The following is a 24,605-nucleotide window of genomic DNA, read 5'->3' as shown; positions in this document are numbered from 1 at the left end:
ACTAGGTTTAGATGGCCGGCGCCTGCCGCCTCTCTCTCTCCCTCTCTCCGAACCCGCCACTCGACGCCGCCCGCTCCCCCCACCTCGGCGCCGCCTCTCGGCGCTGCCCCGGCAGGTCACAGCAGCCGCCTCCGCCGGCACGCGTTGCTAAACGCCTACGGGACGAGCCGCGGTCGTGTCACGGACCACGCTCAGAAGCGGAGCCGCGCGCGCCGCCCGCGCGCGGCGCCTCCGCCGCCTGGCCAAAGACCCGGTCGCCCGCGCCGCGGTCGTCGCGCGCCAGCGCCTCGGCGCTGTAGATGGCCTGCAGCAGCGTGGCGCCGTCCATGTGCCCGCCGGGCGGCAGCGCCTGCACCGCCGCCTCGAGCCAGCTGCGCGAGGCGGCGTAGTCGACGAGGACGAGCCCCTTGAGCACAGGCGAGAGGAAGCGGACGCGCGCCGGCGGCACGAGCCCCGCGATTGCGAGCAGCAGCTCCTGCGCCAGCTGCGCGCCGTTCGCGACCAACAGGGTGGTGATCCCGTTGAAGGCTGCCGGCGAGAGGTTGCCGCGCGCGCCCGCCTGAGGCGAGGAGAGGGGAGTGAGGAGAGGGGGCACCTCGCTCTCTCCCACACACAGGCGGTGGGTCGTGCGCCCCCCCCCCCCCCCCCGCGTCTGGGGCTACCCCCCGCGTCTCCGCACCCAGCGAGACGGGCAATGCGGGCGGGGAGCCTCTACGGCCTTCAGAGGCCCAGGATGAAGTGGACGGGCGATGCGGGCGGGCAGCCTCTACGGCCTTTAGAGTGGGAGAGGCCCAGAATGAAGTGGGAGAGGCCCGGAATGCACGCGGGCGAGGGCGAGGCCAGCGAGCGGAGCCCATCTCGGGTAATCTCGGGTAATCTCGGGTAATCAGCGAGCGGAACCCATCTCGGACCAAAGCTTGAAGAGTCTCGGGGAGAGCCCGGCCTCGGGCCCATCTCGGAGCATCTCTCGCCCGCCTGCCGCAGTACGAGGAGCATCTCGAAGAAGCCGACGACGGCGCGGTTCGCCTCGCGGTGCTGGATGCGCAGCGCCGCGCAGCCGCACTGGAAGGAGGAGAGGAGCAGCTCTGACTCGGCGAGCAGGGCGGGGTGCAGCCGGAGAACGGTGGAGCAGAGCTCGAAAAAGTCGTCCACCACGTCGGGGTTGTCGGGGATGGCAGTCGGTGCGGCGGAGAGCAAGCGGAAGACGACGGCGCTCATGCGCGCGAACGTCTCGCGGAACGTCGGCAGCAGCTCGGGCGCGTCGTGGTAGCCGCGCAAGCAGACGTTGGCGACGTAGAGGAAGCACGAGTGCGGCTGCCGCTCGAACCAGCCGGTCACCTGCGAGAGAGAGCGCGCCCCAAGCTAGAGCTGAGCTCGAGCTGAGCCAGAGAGGCGTGGCCGGCGGGCGATGCAGGCGGCCTGCGGCAACAGTCGCGGGACGAGCGACCGGAAGTCGCCGCGGAACGGGCCCTGCGCCGTGTTGCGCGACGTGTGCTTGTAGCAGCGGCAGAGCTTCTCCATCACGCGCGAGTCGCCGCCGTGCCGCTCAAAGATCGCCTTCGGGTGCCGAGATTGGCCGAGATTGGCCGAGGTTAGCCGAGATTGGCCGAGATTGGCCGAGATTGGCCGAGATTGGCCGAGATTGGCCGTGCCGCTCAAAGATCGCCTCCAGCACGCCCCACAGCTGCTGCAGCAGGTGGACGGAAGGGTGCAGCGCGTCTTGCAACGCGGGCACGCGCGCGACCTCGTCGGCGGTCGGCCTCGCCCCCGGCGACACCTTGCCCAGCAGCGCGCAGAGCTGCTCGAGCAGCACCGACACCTCGCCTAGACACTTCCTAGACACTTCCTAGACACTTCCTAGACATGCTCGAGCAGCACCGACACCTCGCCCGGGCCGCCGCCGCCCTCGAGCGCCGCCTGTAGCCGCTGCAGCAGCGGGCGCGCGATGGCCTCCATGGCGGGCAGGACCTGTGGCAGCGGCAGCTGCGACACGACGAAGGAGAGCGCGGCGACGAGGTCGACACGGTCCGCGGGCTCGAGCGAGAAGGAGAGCGTCCCTGCCAGCGGCGAGGCGCGTGAGCTCGCAAGCCCGCCGCCGCCTCGAGAGTGGGGAGGCGGGCGGGGGAGGCGGGGAGGGGGGGGGGGGGGAGATCGCGCCGAGGTACATCTGGATGAGCTGCGCCATCGTCGCCTCCTCGGCGAGGTGCTCGGCGCACGCGTCGCAGAGGTGCTTCATTGCCTGCGGACGGGCAATCTCGGGTAATCTCGGGTAATCTCGGGTAATCTCGAGCCTGTGGACGGGCGGAGCCGTGAACAGCGCCTCTTTGGGGGGGGGGGCGGGGGGGCGACTCCAGTGCCACGGAGGGGGGGCGAGGGGCCAGGGGGCCAGGGGGCCAGGGGGCCGAGGGATGGGGCGGAGGGGTGGGGCGGAGGGGTGGGGCGGGATGGGGCGAGGGGCCGGAGGGATGGGGCGAGGGGCGGCGGGCGCGGGGCGGCGGGCGAGGGGCTTCGGGATCGGAGCACAGAAGTCGCCTGCGACGCGGCCGCGGCGTTCCGCTGCTGCTGCAGGCCCGACGTGACGTAAGTGAGCATCTGCGGTAGCATCTCTGCGTGGCGCGAGAGCCAGTTGGCGTACGTGCCCACGGTGCGGATGGCGGTGTTTGGGAGGTCCCCCGCCGCGGGCAGCGTGGGCAGCAGCTGGAGAAGCTGGTGCACGACTGGCGCCGTGAAGAAGGCGGGCTCGTTCGACGTGATCATCTGCCGCGCGCAAAAGACGCACGCCTCGATCGAACGCCACTGTCCGGCCGGGTCGGCGCCAAAGGCCGGCAGCCGCTGCTGCAGCGCGCCGTACACCTCCTCGATGCACGCCGTCGAAGAGAGCACCTAGGTACGAGAAGAGGTACTGTGCAGACAGCCGACGTGTGTGTCCCTGACCGCACTCGTACGCACTCACGTGAGTGTGTGTCCCTGACCGCACTCACGTCCCAGGAGAGCACGTGTGTGTGTCCCAGGAGAGCGCACCACGTGTGTGTCCCAGGAGAGACCGCACACACGTCCCAGGAGAGACCGTGGTGAGTCCCTGACCGCCGACCAGGCCGACGACTTCCGCACCACGTGTGTGTCCCAGGAGAGCACACCTTGCACGCGTCGGTGAGCACGTCGCCGACAGCGTACCGGAAGCGGCGGAAGTCGTCGGCCTGGTCGGCGGGCCAGCTGTCCGACTCGGAGGGAAACTCGACCAGAGAGCGGAGCGCCTGCAGAGCAGGCTAAGAGCAGGCTCAGAGCAGGCTCTCAGAGCAGGCTCCATCGTACCGCCCGCCCGCCGCGGCGGCACCTGCAGCAGCTGCCGGAAGCAGTCGGCGAAGAGGCCGCGCGCGTCCACCCGCTGCGCGTCGTTGAGCGAGCGGCCGCCGCCGTTGAGCTCCTCCGCGAGCATGTACCAAAAGTTGAAGGTGATCTCGGCGACGTCGGCGTCCGGGTGCGCGGCGCCGCGCAGGAGGCAGGCCGCCAAGCTGACGAGCCACTCGGGCTGCTGCGTGAGGAGGAGGTGGAGGCACTGCTCCCCCGTCTCGGTGAAGAGGCGCACGAGCGCGCGGGCGACCTCCTCGTCCCCCGCCTGAATCAATACAATCCTTGATGAGGTCTCCACTCCACTCAGCGCGGGCGACCTCCTCGTCCCCCGCCTGCACAGCCGCGTCGTACCGCCGCCCGAGCGCGAGCACGGGCGGCATGATGCCTGCAGGGGCGTGGGCGCGTCGTGGACGTGTCGGGCGTCGTGGGCGAGGGAGGGAGAGGGCGAGGGAGGGAGACAGGGAAGGGCGAGGTGGGGAGGAAAGGGGGGGGGGGGGGGGGAAGCGAGGGTGATGGCGAGGGCGAAGGCGAGGGCGAGCGCGAGGGAGAGGGCGAGGGAGAGGGAGAGGGAGAGGGAGAGAGAGAGGGCGAGGGCGGTGCCTGCGACGAGCTGCGCGTGCGAGTCGGCCTCCTTGCTAAAGTGGACCAGCTCGACGAGCATCTCGACACCCTCGTCAAAGAGCGTCTGGTCGTCGAGCGCCGCAAACGCGAGCCCGACCAGCGGCGACGCCATCAGGCAGTCCGCGGGCACAGACTTCGCCTTGAGCCAAGAAGCAGTGCAGCGGAGGCACGCCTGGACGAGCGGGGAGGAGCCGCGGCACTGCTCCTGCACCTGCCCCAGGAGCGCCACCACCTGCGGTCGAAGGGAGAGAGGCTGAGAGAGCCCTCGCACGCCCGCTCTTTCTCTCGCTCTCCAGCAGCAGTAGCTGCTGCTGCTACTCTGCTGCTACTGCTGCCGCTGCAAGAGCACCTGCGGGCCGGCGCCGCGCAGCAGCCCGCGGAACTCGTCGCGCCGCCGCGGCATGACGGCGACCTGAGGGCGAGAGGTACAGGGTAGGCAAGCCATCTCCACACGCTTTGGGTGGGGCGAGGGCCGGGCGATCCCCCGACTCTCGTCACGTCCTGAGACAGGCAAGAGCCCCGCGGCATTGGAAGTGCGAGGACCGGGCGGCGTGAGTAACGAGTGGATTCGCACCTTGAAGTTCTCCGCCTCCTCCGGCATCACTGTCAGCAGCTCGAGCAGGCAGGGCAGCTTGGCCAGCGCCTAAACAGAGGGCGGCTCCGAAAGCGGCTCAGGAACCAGCAAGGGAAGGGACCCGAAGGGCGGGTTGGCGAGCGCCTCCGCCGGCGGCGAGGTGAAGCGGCCGATGAGCTCGGGCACCGCCTGGCCCCACGCCTCCATGTGCAGCGCCAGCGTCGCCACCGCGAGGCAGAGCTGCGTCAGCACCACCTGCGGGCCGGCGCTGTAGCGGACGGCGTGCGCGAGGAGGCTGTCGCGGAGCGCGGCGTGCGACTGGGGAGGCAGCTCGGCCCAGTCGTACTGGATCTTGGCGCGCAGCGTCTGCGCCGCGAACACGTGCGCCGAGCCGTTGCCCACCTGCTCCGCCGGCAGCGAGAGCAGCCCGTCGGCGACCGTCCACGCCTCGGTGGTCGACTGGAAGCGCTCGAGCCAGAGGTTCGCGTCGCGGATGTGCTCGGGCCGAGCCTGTGGGTCCTGCTGCACCCGGAACGCCTCCAGCACCGACTCCATCGAGAGGGAGTCGAGGCGATGGGCGGACGCGTTGCTCTGCGGCGACAGCGTGTAGCTCGGACAAAAATACCGTGAGGCGAGTTAGGTGCTTTGCACTGAGTTAGGCACGGGGTAGCAGCAGTTAGGGCCCGGGGATTTCTTTTTTGGTCCGACGGCCGGAGCTGTCAGCTGACGTGGAGCTGACGAGGGTGCGGCGAGAGTGAGGAGGAAGGAGGAGGAGGAGGAGGGGGAGGAGGAGGAGGGGGAGGAGGAGGAGGAGGAGGAGGAGGAGTAGGGAATCTAGTAGCGTAGGCACTCGTACTTGAGCGTAGGTGTTCGTAGCGTAGGAGGGAGATGCCTCAGTGGTGCGGGCCGCGGGGCCCGTATGTGCCGGTGCCGGGCTGGACCGAGAGGTGGGTAGCAGGAGTTTAGGCACATTAGAACAGGAGTTCGGTCAGAGGAAAAGGGCTCCCTAACTCAAGCTACCTTACCTTAAGTTCGGCACCCTACGCTACCTGGGAATTTATACCGGTATAGGGAGGCGTGCGGCGAATACAAAGTGGAATCCCGCCCCGCCCGGGCGCCGCCGCCCGCCCGCCCGCCCGCAATATTAAGCGCAGATGTCCTCTTCAGCCTATAGAAGACTAAGACAGGGCGCGACGGCCGGGCTGGCGTCGGCTGTGGCCGCGGCTGACTACAACTCAATGGCCGGTGTGTGCACCCGGCCCCTCCCCCCCCTCTCTGCACTCCCCCCCACCCCCCCCCTCCCCCCCCCCACCCCACCAGCATGTACGTCTTTAATTAGCGTGTGTGTATGTGTGTACGACCTCCGTATGCGTGTGTGTGTGTGTGTGTGTGTGTGTGTGTCTGTATGTCTGTCTGTCTGTCTGTCTGTCTGCCGCTTCTCTTTGTTCTTCAGGAACCCCACCCACCCAGGAGCCCAGGAACCCAGCACAGCAGCGTAGGAGCGCAACCCTTCCCAAACCCTCCTGAACCCAAATCAAAAAGAAAAATCCGCGGGCGTTCTGCTGCTAGGGGAAACCTGGAGCGCGGAGCTAACCCTCGGAGACCCGTGTTTACTTTATGGCCCTTCCCCTGCGAACGCAGGGACCCCGTGTTGCGTGACTCTGTGCGATTTCGGGCCCGGGGTGCGGGGTTGTGCGTTTACGCGAACGCGCACCCCCCAGGGCTAGGGCTCTCTAGCCCGTAACCCGATGCCGATCATCCGGCCCGCTGGGTGCGCTTCTCTTTGTTCTTAGCTCCCCGCCCGGCCCTGGATGTGAGAGGTGTAGCTCGGGCCAAAAAAATTCTTTTGAGAGTCCTTTTTTATTTTTGAAATTCTTTTCATGGCTTTTTATATGATAGTTGAGGCACGTCCCTGGCGAGTAGAGGCCCCGCCCATCCAGGGTAACCTCTCATACCTATCCGGGGGGGGGCGGGGGGGGTCACTGTGCTCCAGGGAGACCTCGAGGGTGCGTCTGGCTCTCCGGCTGAGAGCGGCACGTCCCAAGGCGCGCGCCAGGGGCTAAGGCTCCGTCCTCCTCTCCCACCATGCTCACCGGCACGCATGAGGTCACTGCAGCAGCCGTCGGCCCTCATCAGCGCACGCCTCTCTGGCTCTTTGGCTCCGGCGATCAGCCGCCGACGGCGCCTCCCAGCCCGCCGAGCCGTCCTCCGCTCTCGCCACCGCCGAGTCCCCCAAACCCACCTCCGCCTCTGCCGCCGCCGCCATCACTACCACCCTCGCCGCCGCCGCCGCCGCCGCCGCCACCTCCGCCGGAGGCGCCGCCGCCACCACCCCTGCCTCCACCGTCCTCGCCGCCTCCGCCGCCGCCGCCGCCAGTGGAGAACGAGGGTGAGCCCTGCGTGCAGGCGTGCGGCCTCTCCTCCTTCAGCCTGGGCGGTTACGGCGGCGTGTGTGCCACCGGCTTTTGCGGCTCCGGCCTCTGCTGCCGCCGCGGCTGGACCGGGCAGGAGGGGTGCGGCGACACAGGGTGTGAGGGGAAGCACTGCTGCACCAACATCTACCCCTCCCCTCAGCCACCGCCTGCGCCGCCCGCGCCGCCCCAACCCCCCGCCCCGCCGTCGCCGCCGCCGCCGCCGCCGCACCCTCCTTGGGTCGGCCTGATGCATGCGGCTCTCGACACCACTTGCACGGAGCAGCCGACGCTGGACACGTACGCACAGTCGCATGGGCAGGCATTCCTCAACGGGGAGTTGCTCGCGGGGATCCTCAACGCGTCGCTCGAGATGCCCCGCCAGACCCTTTCCGGAGGCATCCCAAACGGCGCCGCCGAGGCGGGGCTCGAGGCGGCGGGCGTGAGCGGTTGGCAGGCGAGCGAGATCACCCGAGATCACCCGAGATCACCCGAGATCACCCGAGATGACCCGAACGTGAGTCCTCCTCTGAGCTTAGGCGAGCCTCGCCAAGAGCGTGCTGCTGCCTGTCGTCCGGCCGTATCTGGGCGACGGCATCGACAACATCGCGGTGGAAGGCTTCGAGTGCAAGGACTTTGTGATGCGCGAGGTCGAGACCGAGTACTGCCTCCCCTTCCGCATCGGCGGGCAGGTGACGGGCCTCAACGTCGTCTGCAGCGGCGAGTACGTGCTCGACCTGTCCTGGCCGGTCCAGCCGGTGGAGGGACTGCTAGACGAGCAGTCGCAGCAGCTGCGCGGCGGCTTCCGCCTCCAGCTGGAGCCCGAGTCGTCCCTCCTCCTCACCAAGCTCGACCTGCAGCGCGACGAGATCTTCACCGCCTTCTCCCGCTGCGACTTCCACCTCGTGCCGCGCGTGACGATGGACTTTCGCGGGCTGCGCTTCGCGCCCGACGGCGTGCGGCCGCGCACGGCAAGCGAGCTGGCCATCTTCCGCGCGGCGGGCGTCGAGGGGACGCCCGACGAGGAGGTCGACCTCTCGTCCTTGCGCGGCGACCCCGACTTTGAGGCGCTCACGTCGCGGCTCTTGTCGGCGCAGCGCTTCTTGCAGGCCGAAGCACTTCCGAGACACGTCCGAGACACTTCCGAGACACGTCCGAGACACGTCCGAGACACTTCCGAGACGCTTCCGAGACACTTCCGAGACGCTCGCTTCCGAGATCCCCCGCCTCCACTCCCTCCTCCGCACGCGCGACCCGCTGCCACGGCATACCCACAGACACGTGCTCCCGTGACCGCAGGGACTCATCTCGTGCGCGACCGGCCACTCTGCGGGCGCCGACTCCATCTACGCGCTCCTGGACCGCGTGCACCAGCAGACGTTTGGCATCGTGCCCGCCGAGGCCTTCCAGTGCCCCGACGTGCCCAAGTTCCTCTGCGACAGTGTGGTGCGGCCGCAGCTCAACGGGCAGGTCGAGAACGTGTGGGGGCTTCTGCACCAGACAACCTCGCTCTCGGGGCCGATCCTGCGATACATCTTCGTCCTGGCGGCGCTGACGGCGATGACGGCCGCGGTGCTGCTCGTGCCCAAGATCGAGACGCTGCTCAAGCACGCGCGCGATCAGCTCGCGTCGATGGACGACGACGATGACATCGACTCCCTGCTCGAGCAGTTCCTGCGCGCCGTCTCGTCCGGCGGCGCAGCGACGCGTCGCTTCAGCGCGCACTTCGACGGCGACGGAGACGGCGTCGCTGACGCGGGCTCGTCCGTCGTCGACCGCGCTGCCTTTGCCGGCGCGCGTGGGCTCGGCAAGGTCGGATCGCTGGCCGAGCGCACGGTGCTGCCGCTCTTTGCGTGGCTCGTCAACAAGACAGCGCACGGCGCGACCTGGCTTGCCACCTGCGTCGCCTGCCTGCTCATCTTTGCCGCCTCGACCCTGCTCCTCTTCGCCGTCTTCGTCGCCGGCTTCGTCCTCTTCACGCTCGTCAACTCGTCCCACTGGTGCAGCGACCACTCGCCCGTCACGGCGCTGCCAGAGGGCGCGCTCGCCGGCCTCGCCTTCCTCGTCGCCCTCTACCTCCTCCTCTGCCAGCCGCGCATGCCCCACGGCGTCAAGCATGCCCTCGTCCTCTACCTCGGATGCGTCTGCACCGCCTGCGGCCTGCGCGCCCTCACCCGCTCCCTACTCTCCGACGACCAGTGGTACTACCTCGTCCTTATGCGGTACGCCGACCTGTGCTACGCCGGCGCGCTGCTCGCCGTCTACTACCTCTCCCTCTCCGTCCACCTGCAGCCGGCCGACGCCGACGCCGACGCCGACGCCCCCTCCCGCCGCGCCGCCGAGCGGGGCCCCGAGGAGGAGCGCTCCGAGCCGGCGCAGCGGAGGGGGGAGCGGAAGGCGCTCCTCATCGCGCAGCTGCGCGAGGCCGCCTCGGCGGCGCGCGCGACGGCGGCGCCCGCCCCCTCGGCGCGGCGAGCGCCGGCCTCGCCCGAGCTGCCCTCGCCCGGCGGCTCGCCCGACGGGGTGCCGCCCTTTGTGCTTCCGTACGGCGGCGCGCGGCTCTCTGGCCCGCGCGGCTCTCGCGCCGCCGCCGCCGGCGAAGCAGGAGGCGCGGCCGGCGCCACTGTCGCGCGGTCGCTCGGGCTGCGCGAGGCTGGGCGGCAGGTGTGCGGCTGCGTCGGAGCCGCCCGCGCTTGGCTCGCGGGGGCCCGCTCGCGCTCGATACGCCGGCTGGGCGGCTGCTGCGGCGCGTCGGTGGTGCCGGCGCGGCTGGCGTCCTTCTGGCGATCGCTCGGGATGGACACGGCGCTGCACCTGCGCGTGATCGACGTGGTGTTCGCGCTCGGCGTGTACTGCCTCCTCTGCAGCCTCAACGACTGGATCATCACCGTGCTGATGGCGCTGCTCGCCGCCTATGCGTGGTTGCTGCTGCTCCTCGAGTGCGACTTGCTCCTGCGCTCGCGCGGCGACGAGGACATCGGGTGGGTCGAGCTCGTCGACGGCGAGCGCCCCTCCGCCGCGCGGGTGGCGCAGGCGGCGGCGAACGGCGGCGCGGTTGCGATGGCAAAGGACATGTACCTCGACGGGCTGCTCGACACGGAGGCGTGGGCGCGCGACGTCAAGGCGAAGTTCGTCGGCGGCGGGAGCGCGGTGCGCGCGGTGCGCTGCTTCTGGTGGGCCTGCCTCCTCTCGCTCTGCTCGCTCGCCACCACCTCCGCCCTCGAGCCGGTCTGCAACGACCTCCCCTGCCTGCAGCACACCTCGTCCTGCCCGCTGCCCTACCCCTTCAACCACCGCTCCCTCGGCTACACCATCGACCTCGCGGCGCTCATCTGCCTCGTCGCCGGCGCGTTCGCCATCCGCCAGGCCGCGCCCCCGCAGAACGCGCGCGCCATCGCGGACGAGGAGGCGGGCGCCGCCGCTCGGCCGGGCGCCGCCGACACCTCGTACCGCCACATGAGCTTCGCCGAGGCGGCGGGCGGTGACGGGCCGGCGTCGGCAGCGCCGCCGCGGTCGGAGCCCGAGGCGGGGCCTTCGGAGACTGCTGTCGGGGCGCCGTCGCCTCTCAAGAAGTGCATCGCGAGGGCGCCGCTGCCGCTGCTGTGGCTGCTCAGGCCGCGCGAGGAGCAGCAGGAGGAGACGATCGACCTGCCGCCGCCGCGCGCGAGCCGGTCGAGCAGCAGCATGCGGGACCTCTACTGAGGCCGCGGGCCGTGTTGGGTTGGCACTCTTTCGGGGGGGGGGGGGGGGGGGGTTGCAAAAGGGGGGCGCCGTTGCTCAACTTCATGGGTTGCGGGATTGTAGACCGGTCGCGGCGGGCGTGGGCGCCGTGTGCCACCGGAGAGGGGGCTGTTAGCAGCTTCTCCATTACCATTTCGTCATTGTTTGTACTTGGAGCACTTGGAGTGCAGTTATCAACCTCACATCGTCCAGGGCCGGGGAGCTCGGGAGTTTTTGTTATCTTATGACCCCCCAAACGAACACACCAGCGAGGGGGAGGGGAGACTACCTATCGAGGGGTGGATTTCGCAAGCAGAAATTTTGCACGCCTGCGCCCACTATCTATTTCCACGCATCGCGCCGAGCGACAATCGGGCGTAACGCGCGAGCGAGCAGATGTGTGATTGCGACGAGAGGCGTGGGGCGGTCGGCCAGCACAGTCTAGTGCGACTTCCGGGCGCCAACTAATCAGCGAGCTCGTGCCCGGCAAACTCGACCACCGTCTTTGCCTCGGCGCGCACAGACCAGCACCTGTGCAGCAGAGGGGAAAGGGTCACAACATGAACATTGTGGGCTTTGAGTGCGAGAAGTCGTTCGCACGCGAGGTCGGCGGCCAGGTTGGCGACGTCAGGCGGGTACCTGCCCTCAATAGGGAACTGACCGAGCGGATAGTAGTTCGGAAAGTTGGCGAAGGCGGGGTTGAGCACGCCCTTGTAATGCCCAAAGGGCAAGGTCGCGTTGCCCGGCGTCCATACCGGTGGGATTGTCGGCCGGGGCAGCTCGTCGCCGGGGAGCTTTTCCTCGAGGAGGTAGCCCTGCGTCTTGCCGTCGCCGTCATAGCCCCACTTGCCGAGGTTGGTTGTTGGGTCGGGTGGCAAGACGGAGTCGTCGCTGACCAAAGGGGCCCACTGCGTCGGCATAGCATTCTTCGCTGAGTCGGGCTGGCCGGGCAGGTCTTTGCCGGGATACGAGTAGACGAGGAAGTTGACTTTCTTCCCTGTCGACGAGGTAGGCTCGACGCCGTGGGTACCTGTTTTCGATCGTTTCGAGATCGTTGAACACGATGATCTCGGGGCCCTGCCTCTTGAAGATGGACAGTTTTGAGCCCATGTGGATCGTATACACGCACACACAACGCCGCAACCCAGTGGCAAGGTTTCCGCGCCTTGGTAGTTGTCGGGCACATATATCTGGACACCCCCGTCCCCCCCCCGTCTTCCTCACATGCGCACGATTTCACACGCGATTCACTCCTCCTCCTCATCGACGCGGTCGAGTCCGGCTCCGGCCAACCGCAGCCGCCCCCTCCTGCCTGCGCGGCCGCGCGACGACGGCGGAGCGAGGAGCACGCGGCCGTGCACGACGCACGTGCTGGCGGCGGCGGCAGCCGGTCGCTCCTATAAGTGGACACTCCTACACCGGTGAGCCAGCGGGCAAGGAGCGGTGCGGCGGCGCGGGCGGTGCGAGCGGGAGGAGAGCCCGAGACCTGCAGCCGCAGCACTTTGGAGCGGGCGGCCTCCTGCTGCTCGGCGGCGGCCGCCGCGGCCGCCGCCGCCACCATCCGTGCCCGCGCCGCCTCCTCCGCACGCCGGAGGAGCACGTCCGCGTATGACGCGCTGGGCGGGGGCGCTGGCGCCGCGGGAGCGGCCGGCGCGACGCGGGGCCATCCTCTTGCCGTGGTGAAGGAGGCGAAGGTGGAGGCGCTGGCGACACTGTCGCCGTCCGCCTCATCCAGGCCACCGCGTGGGCGGGGGCTCTCGAGCCCGGCGAGGGAGACTTCAGAGAGGCGAGACAGCTCGACGACTGAGGCGGGGTGCGCCGGCATGCGGCAGTTGGGGCAGCTCGGGCTCGTGCTCAGCCACTGGTAGAGGCAGCCTATTCAGCCCGCATCAGTCCTTCATTCCTTCACCGGCGGACCCAAGCTCAGCCACAGAGAGGTGCAGCCGTGGTGGAAGAGGTGCTCGCAGTCGCGGATCGACACCACGCGGCCGGCGCCGAGTGGCTCCCAGCAGACGGTGCAGGTCGTGTCGGCGGCGTCGGCAGCGTCGGCGGCGTCGGCGGCCGGCTCGTCGCCGTCGCCGGCGAGTGAAGGAGGCGCCGATGGGCGGACCCACACAGCAGTAGATGCGTGAGATCCTGGAAGAGACCAGTCGCTCGTTCCGTCGCAGCTGCTGACGCTGGTCCACGCGTCGTCGTCGCGCTCCCGGGCTGCGACTGCACGTCCCGCCGCTGCCCTCCGGCCGCGCCCGCGGTCCGCGATGCCTGGCAGCCGCCAGTCCTCCTCCCGCGCACGAGCCTCCCAGCGACCAGACTGTCCTGGCCTCCTGCCCCGGCCTCGCGTCCGCGACGTCGGCCCTGCAGGTGGAGCCACACTCGGCACGAACGCAGCGGCGAAAGGGTTGAGCGCGGACATTTCGGCCGGGCGGGTCCTCCGCCGGGAAAAAAAAACTCTTGCCTTCCAAAAAACAAAAAAGCCTGCGTGTTGCCCGGCCGGGTTGCTGCGCAAATCTCTCGCGCTGCGCTAGGCTCGCCGGTTGGCGCGAGAGCGTGTGTGTGTGTGTGCAAGAACCTTTTCTTTTTTGATAATTCGAACCTTTCTTTTCTGAACCGCCTTGTTCCAGTGCACCCAGCCCCGTGCCTAGTGTGCATGAGCGTGCCTGTGGGGCTCCGTCCTCTTTTTTCTTCTCTCAAGAGTGCACTTTCAGAGACATCGACGGCGGCACACCGACCACACACCTAAATGGCGCTTCTCCTGCTATCGCCCTCCGTGTGCTCCGCGCTGAGCGCTGCGCCGGTCAGCTCCTGGTACGACTCGGGCGTGCGGCTTCCGTCGTCGTCGTTAGAGGGAAAGGTCATGCCGACTGGCTCGCAAGTGTGGCCCGCCATCGGAGGCACCGCCGGCTTCCACCGCGGAGCGGGCCGCCTCGGAAAGAAACGCGCTCGGCTGGCACCCGCGGCCTCCGACTCGATGTTCCTCGACGAGGCTGCCGCGCTGCGAGCCCTCGACTTTCCGCTCAGCGAGGCTGAGCTCATCTCGGCGGCAAAGGCCTTTCTCTTCTACGGCCAGGGCACCGAGAAGCCGGAGCTTCTCGCGCCCGAATTTGTCTTCATGGGGCCGTACGTTGGAGGCGCGGACGGGCTCCCTCGCGACGAGTACTTGAAGGCAGTCGGCGGCTTCGACCTCAAGGCGGCGGCCCAGCATTGCCAAGCGCACACTGCCAGCATGTCCGTGAGAGACTGGCACTCCCTAAGGCCGCCTTCCCCGACCTGAACCCGCGCTTCCACCACTTCCGGGCCGATCCCCTCGACGCGGGCAGAGTCTGGTTCACGAGCCAGGCGAGCGGCACCGACGGCGCTGTGAGGCCGACAACTCTCACTCACAGCTGCACACACAACTCCGTTGGAACAAGACCTGACCGCACACACAACTCCGTTGGAACAAGACCTGACCGTGCAAGCCTGTCTCTGCGCCACTCCCGTGTACGCGATCCGGTGCGACCCCATCTTGCAATGGCCGGCAGGCCAGCGGCACCGACAGCGGCAGCGGCTTCCTCGGCGGCAAGCCGACCGGCAAAGCGTTCAGCACTCCGCCGCAGGCATGCCCGGAGCTTGCGCCCGCGGCCCACACGAGACGACCGCCCGCGATTCGCCCGAGAGACGACCGCGCGCGATTCGCCCGAGAGACGACCGCGCGCGATTCGCCCGAGATGGACGGCGGGCCACCCTCTCGCCCGCGGCCTTCGTCTTCCATGTGTGCTGCGTTTCCGTCCCGGCAGGCTTGCTCGCTCAAGTTTGACGCCAGTGGACTCGCCATCAAGTGCGTCCTCTCCGCGCCGCGGCTGCAGCCGTGAAGAGAGACACTGCTCACGCCGCCTGCCGCGAGCAGGCACACACCAGAGGACGGACCCCCTTGCCCCACCACTTTGTGTGTGGAGAAGCTTACCGTGCCTTACCTTTACACAGGTACACCATCGGCCACGTGATGGAGCGATCGCTCGGCAACACCGGCGGGCTCGGCGGCGTCGCTGGGCCGCAGCCGCTCTGTCTTCTCTGTTGACAAGCCACTCGGTTGGTTAGGCGGCCTCGGCGGCATCTTCGGCCCCGCCTACGCGATCGGAAGGCCGTTGCCGTTCCCTGAGGCGCGTCCGTGGAGGCCGTCGAAGCGCTACCGGCTGCTGCAGGCCGCCAGCGAGCTCGCCACTTCAATCTCGGCCGATGTCGGCTGACACCTGTCAACCCTGCCTGCAGGCTGTCGGGCAGTTCGTGGCCTTCCTTAACGAACGCAAGAAGTGAAGAGGTCGCGCCGAGAAGACTCTGCCGTGCATGTTTGTTGACGTGGTGAGAGCGAGCAGGCGCGCAAAACAGCGTCACGACGACCCTCTTCTTGTTTTTTACCAAAAGTAATCGGTGCGCTACCCGACGCGGCCGAAGGATACATGTAGAGCTCTATCCACCTCGAGAACCTCGAGAACCTCGAGAGAGGTGTGTGTGCTACACACACACTCATGCTGTCCCTCGCTCTGCTTACGGGCGCCCGAGCGCGTGGACACTCGAGCAGAGCCGGCCTTCGTCGCGGCGGTGCGCCAGCGTGCTCGTACGAAGGCATGCCCTCGACTCCTGGCTGGGACGGCGGCGAGCTCGACCTGCTGACAGAGTGGGCCGTCGCCAAGACTGCCAACCGGCCGATCGTTTGCGAGTACAACCCCGACGCGGCTTGGCTCTGGTCAAAGTGGCGCGGCACCGTGCTCTCGCTCACGGCATCGCCGGTGCTCCTCAACATGGGCGTGGGCGTCGCCGTCGACTACGCTTCGCGGGAGCTCTCCGCCGCGTCATGGTCGATGCTCTCCGTGCCTCCCGCCGCCGACCCGCTGATCGCGTCGCTCAACGGGCTCAACACGCTGTGGGAGTACGAGCTCACGCTCTGCACCTTCATCCTGACGTTCTTCACCTCGCAGGCGTACGCGCACTGGCGGTCCGTTTACTTCACCACCCGCGCGATCCAGGGCCGCGTCAACGACGTCTGCCTGCTGCTGGCGGTGGGCGCGCAGCGGGGCGGGTCCGGCTACAGCGAGGACGCCTCGCGGCTGCTGCAGCGCTGCACTCGGCTCATCCGCGTCTCGCACACCTTCTTCTGGGCCGCCACGCCCACCTGCTCCAACGGAGTCGGCGATGGGGGGGTCGAGGACGGCGACGCCTCCGAGGACCTCCCTGCGGAGCTCCGAAACGCGCGCGCCATCGGCCCGCTGCTGCTTAGCCCAGAGGGGCTGCAGGGCCTCGTCGCCGCTGGAGAGCTGACGCCGGAAGAGGCCGCGGCGCTGCTCGGCACCGGCCTGCCGCCCTCGCAGTACACGTACGTGTTGATGGAGTGGGTGGGCTTGCATGCGATGAGCGGCATCTCCGACGGCACGCTGCGCGGAGGCAATGGCTTCGAGGACAACCTGCTGCGGCGCCTGACCGAGCTGCGCGCGCAGTACTTCAACATCGGCGACTATGCGGCGGGGCGAATGCCGCTCGCCTACGTGCAGCTGGTGCAGGTGCTGGTCGACTCGCTCGTCTTCCTCTCGCCCTTCGCGCTGTACCCCGAGCTCGGATCTCTCTCAGTCTTTGCGACCGGCCTCCTCACCCTCTTCTTCAAGGGGCTGCTCGAGCTGTCCAAGTCCTTCCTCGACCCGTTCGGCAACGAGGGCTACCCCGGCCAAAACATACGCGTCGACGTGCTCGTCTCGGAGCTCAACTTCGGGTCGGGGAGCCGATGGACAAAGGCGGGGGCGCTGCTGCCCGACTCGCACTAAGTTGTGGTCGTCTGTGGCGCACGCGCACACAGCTCCTGCATGCGCATCCGTATGTATTGTGTGTACAAGGTTGTACTCAGTCATGTGCAAGTTTTGACTTTAATTGTGGGGTAGTTGAGTGTGTTGACCTCCATGATCCCTGAAACGAGAGAGACGGTGCTCGGTGGGGTGGGGCCTGCGCGCCGCTGCGGAGACCGGAGTGCCGCCTTTCATCGACTCTGCCATGCACAAAACAGCCACCGGCGCGCGACACCCTCTCTCTAGGCGACACCACGGCTCGGTACGATCTCACGTAGAGAGACGCACATGCACATGCACCGCCCTCGCCGGTTCAGAGCTGGACCCGCAAGTCGCGAAACTCCTGGGCGCAATCGCGCAGCGCGCGCGCGCGCGTTCGCTCGTCGAGCTTGCCGAGGTACTCCCGCAACATGCGCTGGCACCGGCGCCGCTCCGCCTCGCGGTAGACCTCGATCGACGCGAACACGCCGTTGCCGGGCGGCGCGATGTTGTACCGGCAATGCGCAACGTGGTGGTGCGCGTCGCCGTTGGCGTCGTGCAAGCAATAGGCGCAGAAGCCATGGGGCGGCATGGTGCACCCTACTCGACTGCAAGAGAGCGCAAAGCAGCCCTCGAAGTCGATGAAGGCCTGCCCGCAGCGCGGGCACGCTGGGTTGAGGATTTTCTCGATGATGTGCGTGCGCACCTGCGCAGCCCGCACGTCCTCGTCGCGTCTCGCGAGCTCCGCCTGCAGCCGAGCGACCTCAGCGGCGCTCCTTTGCTTCGCCGCAAGTTCGATTTGCTGCTCAGCTACCTTGCTCTTCGCGTTGAAGTACAGAGCAAACGTCACGTCCGGCAAGCGGCTCGCCAATGCAGCGTCGGTGTACGCAGGCGCGCAGCACGTGCCGGGGACAATCGGCTGGCCGGCGCGCGGCGCGATGAAGCTGGGGCAGCGCACGCCGCCACGCTGCTCGAAGCGGCGGAGGTTGGCATCCTCGTGGTCGGTCACCTGCCCCGTGACGTACGTGCCCAGGCAGCCATTGCACATGAAATGCGCCTTGGCTCGGGCAGGCGCCGAGCACTCGATGCCCTCGTTGAGGCTGTAGTCACAGAAGCAGATGACGCACGTGCGCTGCTGCTGCGCCGCAGAGGCCGCGGCGACGTCGGCGTTCGCGGCGTGGCGCGCAAGCTCGGCGCGCGCTGCGGCAAGCTGCCCCTCCTCGGCCGTCGGGGCGCACTGCTCGCGCTCCAGCCGCACGAGCCGCTGCAGTGCCGCCTGCAGCGAGCAGCGCTTCTTGTACTTGTCAAGACAGGTGCGCGCCAGAGCGCTCAGCTCCTGCATGACGGCGGCGGGCCACTCGCCGGCTCGACCGGGCCCGGAGGCGCTCGCCAGTGCTGCGGGCCTGCCCATGCCCTACCTGGCCGCAGGCGTAGATCTATCTCCCCATCTCTCCCCATCTCTCCCACCATCTCTCTCCCACCATCTCTCTCCCACCGTCTCTCCCCACCATCTCTCCCCATGCCCCCCCTTCAAGAGGGGGGGGGGGGAAAAACCCCCGCTGAAATAAAGGGGGGTTCCCGGGGCCCATATGTGGGGGGGGCCTCCCCCCCCCCCCCCCCAAAAACGGGTTGAAGAGGCCATAGAGCATCGCAGCACCAAGCTGTTGAAAATACTGGTGGACGCCTCAAGGTAATATCAAACTCACCTGATCTCGGGGATAGTTGGTGTCCCCCCCCCCACCGCCACCGCCGTTGCCACTTGCCTCGCCGCCACCAACGCCGCCACCAACGCCGCCGCCGCCACACTGCCGCCGCCGCCACACCGCCGCCCTCACATGCCCCACCGCCACTCTCGCCACCGCCGCCGCCGTTGCCGCCGCCGCCACCCTCGCGGGCGGCGCTGCCACCCTGGCTGCCGCCCGCCCCGGCGCCCGCCGCCGCCGCCGCCACCGCCGCCGCCGCCGCCGCCGTCCCCGCCGCCCCCGCCGCCCCCGTTGCCGCCCTCGCCTTCGCCTCCTCAGCACGGCGGCGGCCTCTCCAGTGAGGGCTCGAGTCCTCGTGATGACCCTCGCAGCCGCGCACTCGCAGGCGCATGACCTATTCGACGAGGAGGGCGAGTCGCGCGACCAGCTGGTGAGGCTGTGGGCGGCAGCGCGGGCGCTGATGGCTGGCAACAGCACCGGCGGCAACTGACGGCGCAGCGGTCGCCCCCGCCCCCGCCCCCCACCGGCCCTCTCTCCGCGGGCGGCGCGGATGGCTGCGACGGCAGGAGAGGGTGCGCGACGACACGGCGCAAAATCACTCGCCCCCGCGCTGGGCGGCGCAGAGATCGACAGCGATCATTTTACGTGTGCGTGGGACGCAACTCTCTGGCCCAGCGTCAATACGCGATCTGAGAGAGCGCGCGTAGCAGCCAGAGCCGGTCGGCACTGCTTGAAAAATGAGACGACGACTACAGATCTCGCCTCACACCAAGACGTTGTTTACAGCACATCGTTCGGGGCACACATCGCTTCCAGGGCGTACTTCTACTTTCACCACATGCTAGGGGGGGGGTCCCGACCCCCCTCCAGCGCCTTCACCACATAAAACGGGCCGTGTAGTCGGCGGGAGGGGCGAAGGGCGCCGCCAGCGGGTGGAGCGGCTGCGCGGCTGTCGTGCGCGCGAACGACGGCGGCGGGCCGTGCGGGAGCGGCGGCGGGCCGTGCGGGAGCGGCGGCGAGATGTGAGGCGACGGAGCAACGTCTCGGGGCAGCGGTGGCAAGCCGCGTGGCAGCAAATGAAAGCCAAGGGGGGGGACGGCGCGCGGAGCCCCCCCCTGCATGTACTGCCGCCGCCATTGCTGCCATTGCATCTGCATCTGCTGTTGCTGCCATTGCGGACGCCAAGCCTCGTCTGCGGGAGGCGGCGGCAGGCAGCGCGGCATCTGCTGCTGTCGCCCACGCACCTGCTGCTGCTGCAGAGCGTGGGCCCCACCTGCCACCGCCCCCCTCGCGTCGGGACCGGCGCTGAGCGGCAGCGGCAATGGCGGACCCCCCGAGACAGCCGCCACGCGAGAGCCGTCCGAAAAGGTGTACTCGGACGTCGCGTCGACCCACGGCGCCTCGCGCCTCGCACAGGGAAGCAGCCCGCCCGCCCGCCCGGCGGAATTCAGAGAAGGCGGGGCAAACGACGGCGGCACCGGCGGCGGCGGCAGTCCGTGCGAGGTGGCCGTCGTCGTCGCCGCCGCGTTGCTCGCTCGCTCTTGCTGCCAGTCGTCGGGCACGTCAAAGGGGCGCGAGTCCCCGCCCGCCACCGGCACCGGCACCGGCACCGGCCGCCCGCTTTCACCGCCGGCGGCGACGCGCATGGGCTCCTCCGCCGCCCTGGCCTCCTCCGCCTTGCGCTTGATGTTGGCGCGCGTCGGCCAATTCGTGCGCCTCGCCTCCTGCCACGCCGAAATCTCCTCGGGCGTCTCGAGGCGCGGCGCCGCGATGCCGCCGCCGCCGCCCGTACCGAGCGTGGCGGCTTCCTCCGCCTCCTCGAGCGCCTCCGCGACGTCGCGCCCGACCTCCGCCGACTCGGTGCCAGAGCAAGCGGCAGAATGGGCGGCTAGATGCGCCACCATCGCCCCTTCTCCCATGGGGTTGTCGACAAGCGGCAGAATGTATGTACGCCAGAACTTGCTGCCGCCCCCTCTACCGCCGCCGGCGCTCGGCGTGACCGGCGGCACCGCGGACGCGGGGTTGTGGTGCCCGCGCAGCTGGCAGAGCTCGACCCAGTGCCCCGACTGGTTGCACTTGCGGCAGACGTAGCCGGCGGGGGGCGGAGGCCGCTCCGCCGCGCGCTCTCGCGGGGCGAGCGGGCAATCGGCGATGAAGTGGCCGGGGCTGCTGCACATTCTGCAGACGTAGCCGTCCGGAGGCCCGCTTTGCTTTCCTTTGCCCTTAGGACGCTTTGCGCCTCCGCCGCCTCCGCCTCCTCTGCCGCCGCCGTCGACCGCGCCCTCGCCCGCGTCGCTCGCGGCGTCGGCGGACTCGTCGTCCCTCGGCCGCTTGCTCTGACGCGGCAGCGGGCAGTCTCCGATCCAGTGGCCCGGCTGCCTGCAGTTGTGGCAGAGGTACCCCGTGGGAGGCACCTTCCGAGACACGTCCGAGACACCTCCCGAGACACCTCCGAGACACTTCCGAGGCACCTCGCTGCCGCGCGCCGGGCCGCCTGCGCGCCCCTCCGACGCCCCGGCGGGGAAGTTGACGCTTCGCATCGCAGCCCGCTCCTCCTGCAGCGGGTCGCCAAACTCGAGCATCGCTGGCGGTGAGCGCGACGGCGACGACGGGGGCGGCGGCGGCACCGCTGGCGGTGAGTGCGACGGTGACGACGGCGGCGGCGGTGGCACGGCACACTCCGCCCGTGCTGCTGCCGCAGGAGCCGCCCGTGCTGCGGCTGCCGCTGCCGCTGCCGCTGCCGCTGCCGCTGCCGCTGCTGCCGCCGGTGCCGGTCCCGGCGCCGCTGCTGCCACCGGCACCGGGGCCGGTCCCGGCGCCGCTGCTGGTGCCGCTGCAGCCGCCGGAGCCGCTGCTGCCGGTGACGGTGCCGGTCCCGGCCGCGCATGCTTGGTAGCAGACGCACTGGGAGGCTCGGCTGTCGGCGGCGGACGCTTGTCGGCTGAACGGAGGGAGGTGGCGGCAGCTGCCACGCTGAGGGGCGCGTCGGGCGCCAAAAAGGGGACCATCACGGTGATCGTCTCGCCGCCGCTTGTGACCCGCCCTTCCTTGATCGCCTTGCTGGCGGCGGATTTCGAGCTGCAGAGCCCGCGTGCCACGAGGAGGTTGACGACGCGTTGCTGTACGGCCTTGCGTTGGGCGCGCGACTGCTCAATCAGCTGCTCCTGGGCGGCATCGCTGCCGGCGGCGGCGACGGCGGGGCAGTCGCGAATGTGATGGGACGCGATGACCCCTTGCATGCCGCAGACGACGCACGCGGGCGCGGGCTTGAGCGCCGCGGGCCCCGCATCCAGGATCCCGACCAGTTGTTGGCCGTCGGGGGTGACAGCGAGACGCGCGTCGCCAGGCAGCTTTTGCCCGGGGGCCTTGACCACCTCCCCGCGTAAGCCCGTGCGCACACGCCCGGCCTTGACGAGCTGTTTCGCGTCTTCTTTGTTCTTGCAGTGGCCGTGCTGCACGAGGAGGTAATCAACGCGCCATAGCCGCGGCGGCGGCTCCCGCGCGAGAGCCCGCAGCTCCCGCTCTCCGTGCGCAAACCGACAATTCGCACCGTCGGCGCATGTCCCATCGCGCTCCCAGTTGCGGCAGACCCTCGTCTTGAAGAGATTCTCGGCGGGCCGTCGCTGATCGGTCTTCTGCGGCGACCACCCGGGCCGCAGCATCTGCCGTTCTAGCGTTTCGATCTGCCGCAGCTGGGTCGGCTCCGGGTGATTGTACCGACACCTCGAGCCGAACCGGCACGCGCCGTGCTGCACGTAGAAGGCGCACGGGCTCGCACCGGGCCGCAGCGGCAGGCCGAGGCTGTTGAGCGGCGCCTCGGCCTGAGGCATCTGCGCGAACGTTGTGGAGGCAGCGGCGACGGAGGCAGAGGCGGCAGAGGCAGCGGCGGCGGAGGCAGGGGCGGTAGAGGCAGAGGCGGTAGAGGCAGAGGCGGTAGAGGCAGAGGCCGTCGCTGTGGGAGGCTGATATTCGCCGACTGCCCGCGTGTACGCCACCGCCGCCTCCACCGCCGTGTCAAAACAGCCAAGGTAAACATCCTTGCCATCCACGCTGCACCGCGCCCCGAAGCGGCCAGAATCCTTGAACACGCCCCTGTACCCGGTGCTGCTCTTGCTGGAGAGGTGCAATCGCAAACCCTCAGCCTCCGCCACCACCGCTGCCGCGGCGGAGGCGGCGGCGGCGGATGCGGCGGCGGCGGAGCCAGCGGCGGCGGCGGCGGCGGCGGAGGCAGGGGCGGCGGAGGCAGGGGCGGCGAATGCAGGGGCAAGCTCCACAAGCGGCAGCGGCTTATGCGAGCCCCCCGGCAACCTCCCGCCGGCGCGCTGAGGTTGGAGCCGGAGTGCGGGAAGCGCGGCGACGAGATCGCGCAACCTTTTGCATCCCAAATCCTGGAGCCGCAGCTGCTCCGGCAGCTGGTAGTGCGTCCGGTGGCGGGGGAGGAGCTCATTAAACGGCACGGCGCGGCCGCCGCCGGCACGGATCATCGCGACGATCTCCGCCTCAAACGACTTCCGCCTGCTTGGGAGGGAACTGCCGCCTGCTGGGGCTGCGGCGGCCGCACAGGAGCCGGCGGCGGAGGTGCTTCCGCTCGAGCCGGTGGTGGAAGCAGCGGTGGAGGCGGCGGTGGAGGCAGCGGTACTAGTAGAGGCAGCGTTGGAGGCGGCGGCAGCGTTGGAGGTGCTTCCGCTCGGGCCTGGCTTGCTGCACTCCGCCTCAACCGGGGGCTCGGCGCGTGTTTCGGCGACGATTTCTGCGAGCACCGAGTTTGGCAACGACCGCGAGGGCGCCATGAGCTGCTCCTGCTCCTCCTCGGCCTTGCGCTGCTGCTCGCGCATCTCCGTGCCGGCCGCCAGGATCCTGACCAGTTGTTGGCCGTCGGGGGAGAGAGCGAGACGCGCGTTGAGGGGCAACCTTTGGCTGGCGTCCTTGAGCTCCGCACCGCTCTGGGACCATCCAACGCTGCCACCCTTGTGCGTCACGTATCCAGCCCCGCGCACATGCCCGGCCTTGATCAGCTGTTTCGCATCCTTTTTTGTCTTACAGTGGCCGCGCTGCACGAGGAGGTCGTCCACGCGGCAGAGGCCCTGGCCAACCTTGGCCTGGCCGCTACTGGCCTTGCCGATGAGAGCCGCGACGGAGTCTGCATGGGAGGCAGAGGAGGAGGCGGCGGCAGTGCTTTCACTTGCGGCCCGCTTGCTGTAGTCTGCTGGCCAAAAGGGCGCGCCAAGCGGGCCCACAACCTCGGCGAGGAAGGTGAGTAACGGCAGCGGGGCCTCGACCTCGGCCATAACACGCGGCAGTCCTGCGTACCAGTGGTGCCTGGCACTCGAGTTGGGTTCCGGCTGTTTGGGGGGTAGGGTGCGCATCGCCCGCCCACGCCCCAGCCATTGCGTTAGGGCTCTGAGCTGGTTCTCGGCCCGAATCCACAACGACCGACGGCGGACCTGTCCGCTGCATGAGACGCGGGCGGCGGGCGCGCGGAGGGGCAGCGTCACAGGTTGACGTTACGGAAGTTAGCAACAAGTTACGGCACGCTTCTGGAGGCACCTGGTGGTAGGGGATATAGATAGATAGATAGAGGGGATACATGCTCAAAGGTGGCCCGGCCGGTCCCGCGGTTCGTCGAAATTACTGTATCCCTACTGCTGTCAGTGTACCCGACACGGCGACGACACAAACAAGGTACAAACTCAAAGACAAAGAGTCTTCGCTCAACTGTTACACGCAGCTCGCCCGCTCCGCAAGAGCTCGAGACGGAGACTCCAACGCCTCTTAGCCTCCCAGCAGCGGCGACGGGGCGGAGGCCGATGGGTGTGCGCCGCGCTGCCGCGCCGCGCCCACACCTCAGATGCCGCGCTGCATCGCCGCCGCGCGCGCCGCCGCCTCGGCCGCGGCGAGGGCGTTGAGGTCGCCGCCGCCGCTGAACTCTCCGAGAGGCGCCATCGTGAGCCAGACGTCTCTTGCGGCCGCCTGTGGGACATGTCTCGGACACGTCGCGGACGTGTCCCGGACGCTGCGCTAGGCTCAGACGGCGTGCGTGGGCCGCCGGGGTGAGGACCCCACCGGCACCGCTCCTTGGCGGTTCGCGCATCTAACGCATCGCCTTCGGGAGGTCAGGCTCGGCAAGCTTGTCGGTCGGTCTCTACCTCAGCCGAAGCTGGGGCCGGTCCCGTAGGCCGTCCGTAGCCGAGAGAGCCCCCGGAGCAGGCGGACATCGCTTCCAGGGAGGGGGGCGCACTTCTACTCACACCACATGCTAGGGGGGGGGGTCCGACCCCCCCAGAGACTCGTGGTCAGGCCCTCCGGGCCCTTGATTTTACGCCTCAGTTCGCAGCAATTTATGAGGGGAAAATCATCCTTGGAGCTACATGAGCCTTGAGACTGGTCAGATTCCCACAAGATATTGGACTTTCAGCCACGATTTCACAACTTTGGG

At 69.0% G+C, this 24,605-nt stretch overlaps 5 protein-coding genes across 5 annotated transcripts; 2 read left to right on the top strand and 3 right to left on the bottom strand.

Annotated features, from left to right (window-relative positions):
• Positions 1 to 178: 178 nt before the first annotated feature.
• EMIHUDRAFT_469768 (hypothetical protein) lies at positions 179 to 5,101 on the bottom strand (the record flags this gene model as incomplete). The annotated part of the gene is made up of 13 exons (XM_005773929.1): positions 179 to 559; positions 988 to 1,338; positions 1,745 to 1,819; positions 1,885 to 2,080; positions 2,166 to 2,239; positions 2,524 to 2,883; positions 3,138 to 3,254; positions 3,335 to 3,616; positions 3,669 to 3,736; positions 4,021 to 4,204; positions 4,322 to 4,384; positions 4,547 to 4,615; positions 4,652 to 5,101. The coding sequence occupies 13 exons, from the start codon at positions 5,099 to 5,101 to the stop codon at positions 179 to 181; spliced, it is 2,670 nt and encodes an 889-aa protein (XP_005773986.1).
• Positions 5,102 to 7,120: 2,019 nt separating this feature from the next.
• EMIHUDRAFT_458322 (hypothetical protein) lies at positions 7,121 to 10,659 on the top strand (the record flags this gene model as incomplete). Its single annotated transcript, XM_005773928.1, has 5 exons — positions 7,121 to 7,414; positions 7,497 to 7,985; positions 8,257 to 9,237; positions 9,451 to 10,307; positions 10,419 to 10,659. The coding sequence occupies exons 1-5, from the start codon at positions 7,208 to 7,210 to the stop codon at positions 10,657 to 10,659; spliced, it is 2,775 nt and encodes a 924-aa protein (XP_005773985.1). The 5' UTR covers positions 7,121 to 7,207.
• Positions 10,660 to 13,417: 2,758 nt separating this feature from the next.
• EMIHUDRAFT_458321 (hypothetical protein) lies at positions 13,418 to 15,004 on the top strand (the record flags this gene model as incomplete). The annotated part of the gene is made up of 6 exons (XM_005773927.1): positions 13,418 to 13,906; positions 13,930 to 14,034; positions 14,454 to 14,494; positions 14,641 to 14,684; positions 14,755 to 14,858; positions 14,926 to 15,004. 6 exons carry the CDS (start codon positions 13,418 to 13,420, stop codon positions 14,968 to 14,970), a joined length of 828 nt encoding a protein of 275 aa, XP_005773984.1. The 3' UTR covers positions 14,971 to 15,004.
• A 1,796-nt stretch (positions 15,005 to 16,800) lies between these two features.
• On the bottom strand, positions 16,801 to 17,808 carry EMIHUDRAFT_240994 (hypothetical protein; the record flags this gene model as incomplete). The annotated part of the gene is made up of 1 exon (XM_005773926.1): positions 16,801 to 17,808. One exon carries the CDS (start codon positions 17,806 to 17,808, stop codon positions 16,801 to 16,803), a length of 1,008 nt encoding a protein of 335 aa, XP_005773983.1.
• Positions 17,809 to 18,846: 1,038 nt separating this feature from the next.
• EMIHUDRAFT_240993 (hypothetical protein) lies at positions 18,847 to 23,457 on the bottom strand (the record flags this gene model as incomplete). Its single annotated transcript, XM_005773925.1, has 9 exons — positions 18,847 to 18,895; positions 19,295 to 19,361; positions 19,443 to 19,569; positions 19,648 to 20,347; positions 20,483 to 20,583; positions 21,175 to 21,990; positions 22,147 to 22,282; positions 22,541 to 22,684; positions 22,877 to 23,457. The coding sequence occupies 9 exons, from the start codon at positions 23,455 to 23,457 to the stop codon at positions 18,847 to 18,849; spliced, it is 2,721 nt and encodes a 906-aa protein (XP_005773982.1).
• Positions 23,458 to 24,605: the final 1,148 nt, after the last annotated feature.

The sequence above is a fragment of the Emiliania huxleyi genome (genome assembly GCF_000372725.1).
Source record: "Emiliania huxleyi CCMP1516 unplaced genomic scaffold EMIHUscaffold_321, whole genome shotgun sequence".
Lineage (NCBI taxonomy): Eukaryota > Haptophyta > Isochrysidales > Noelaerhabdaceae > Emiliania > Emiliania huxleyi.
The sequence above is the reverse complement of the archived record's forward strand: the minus strand, read 5'-3'. Positions and strand labels throughout refer to the sequence as shown.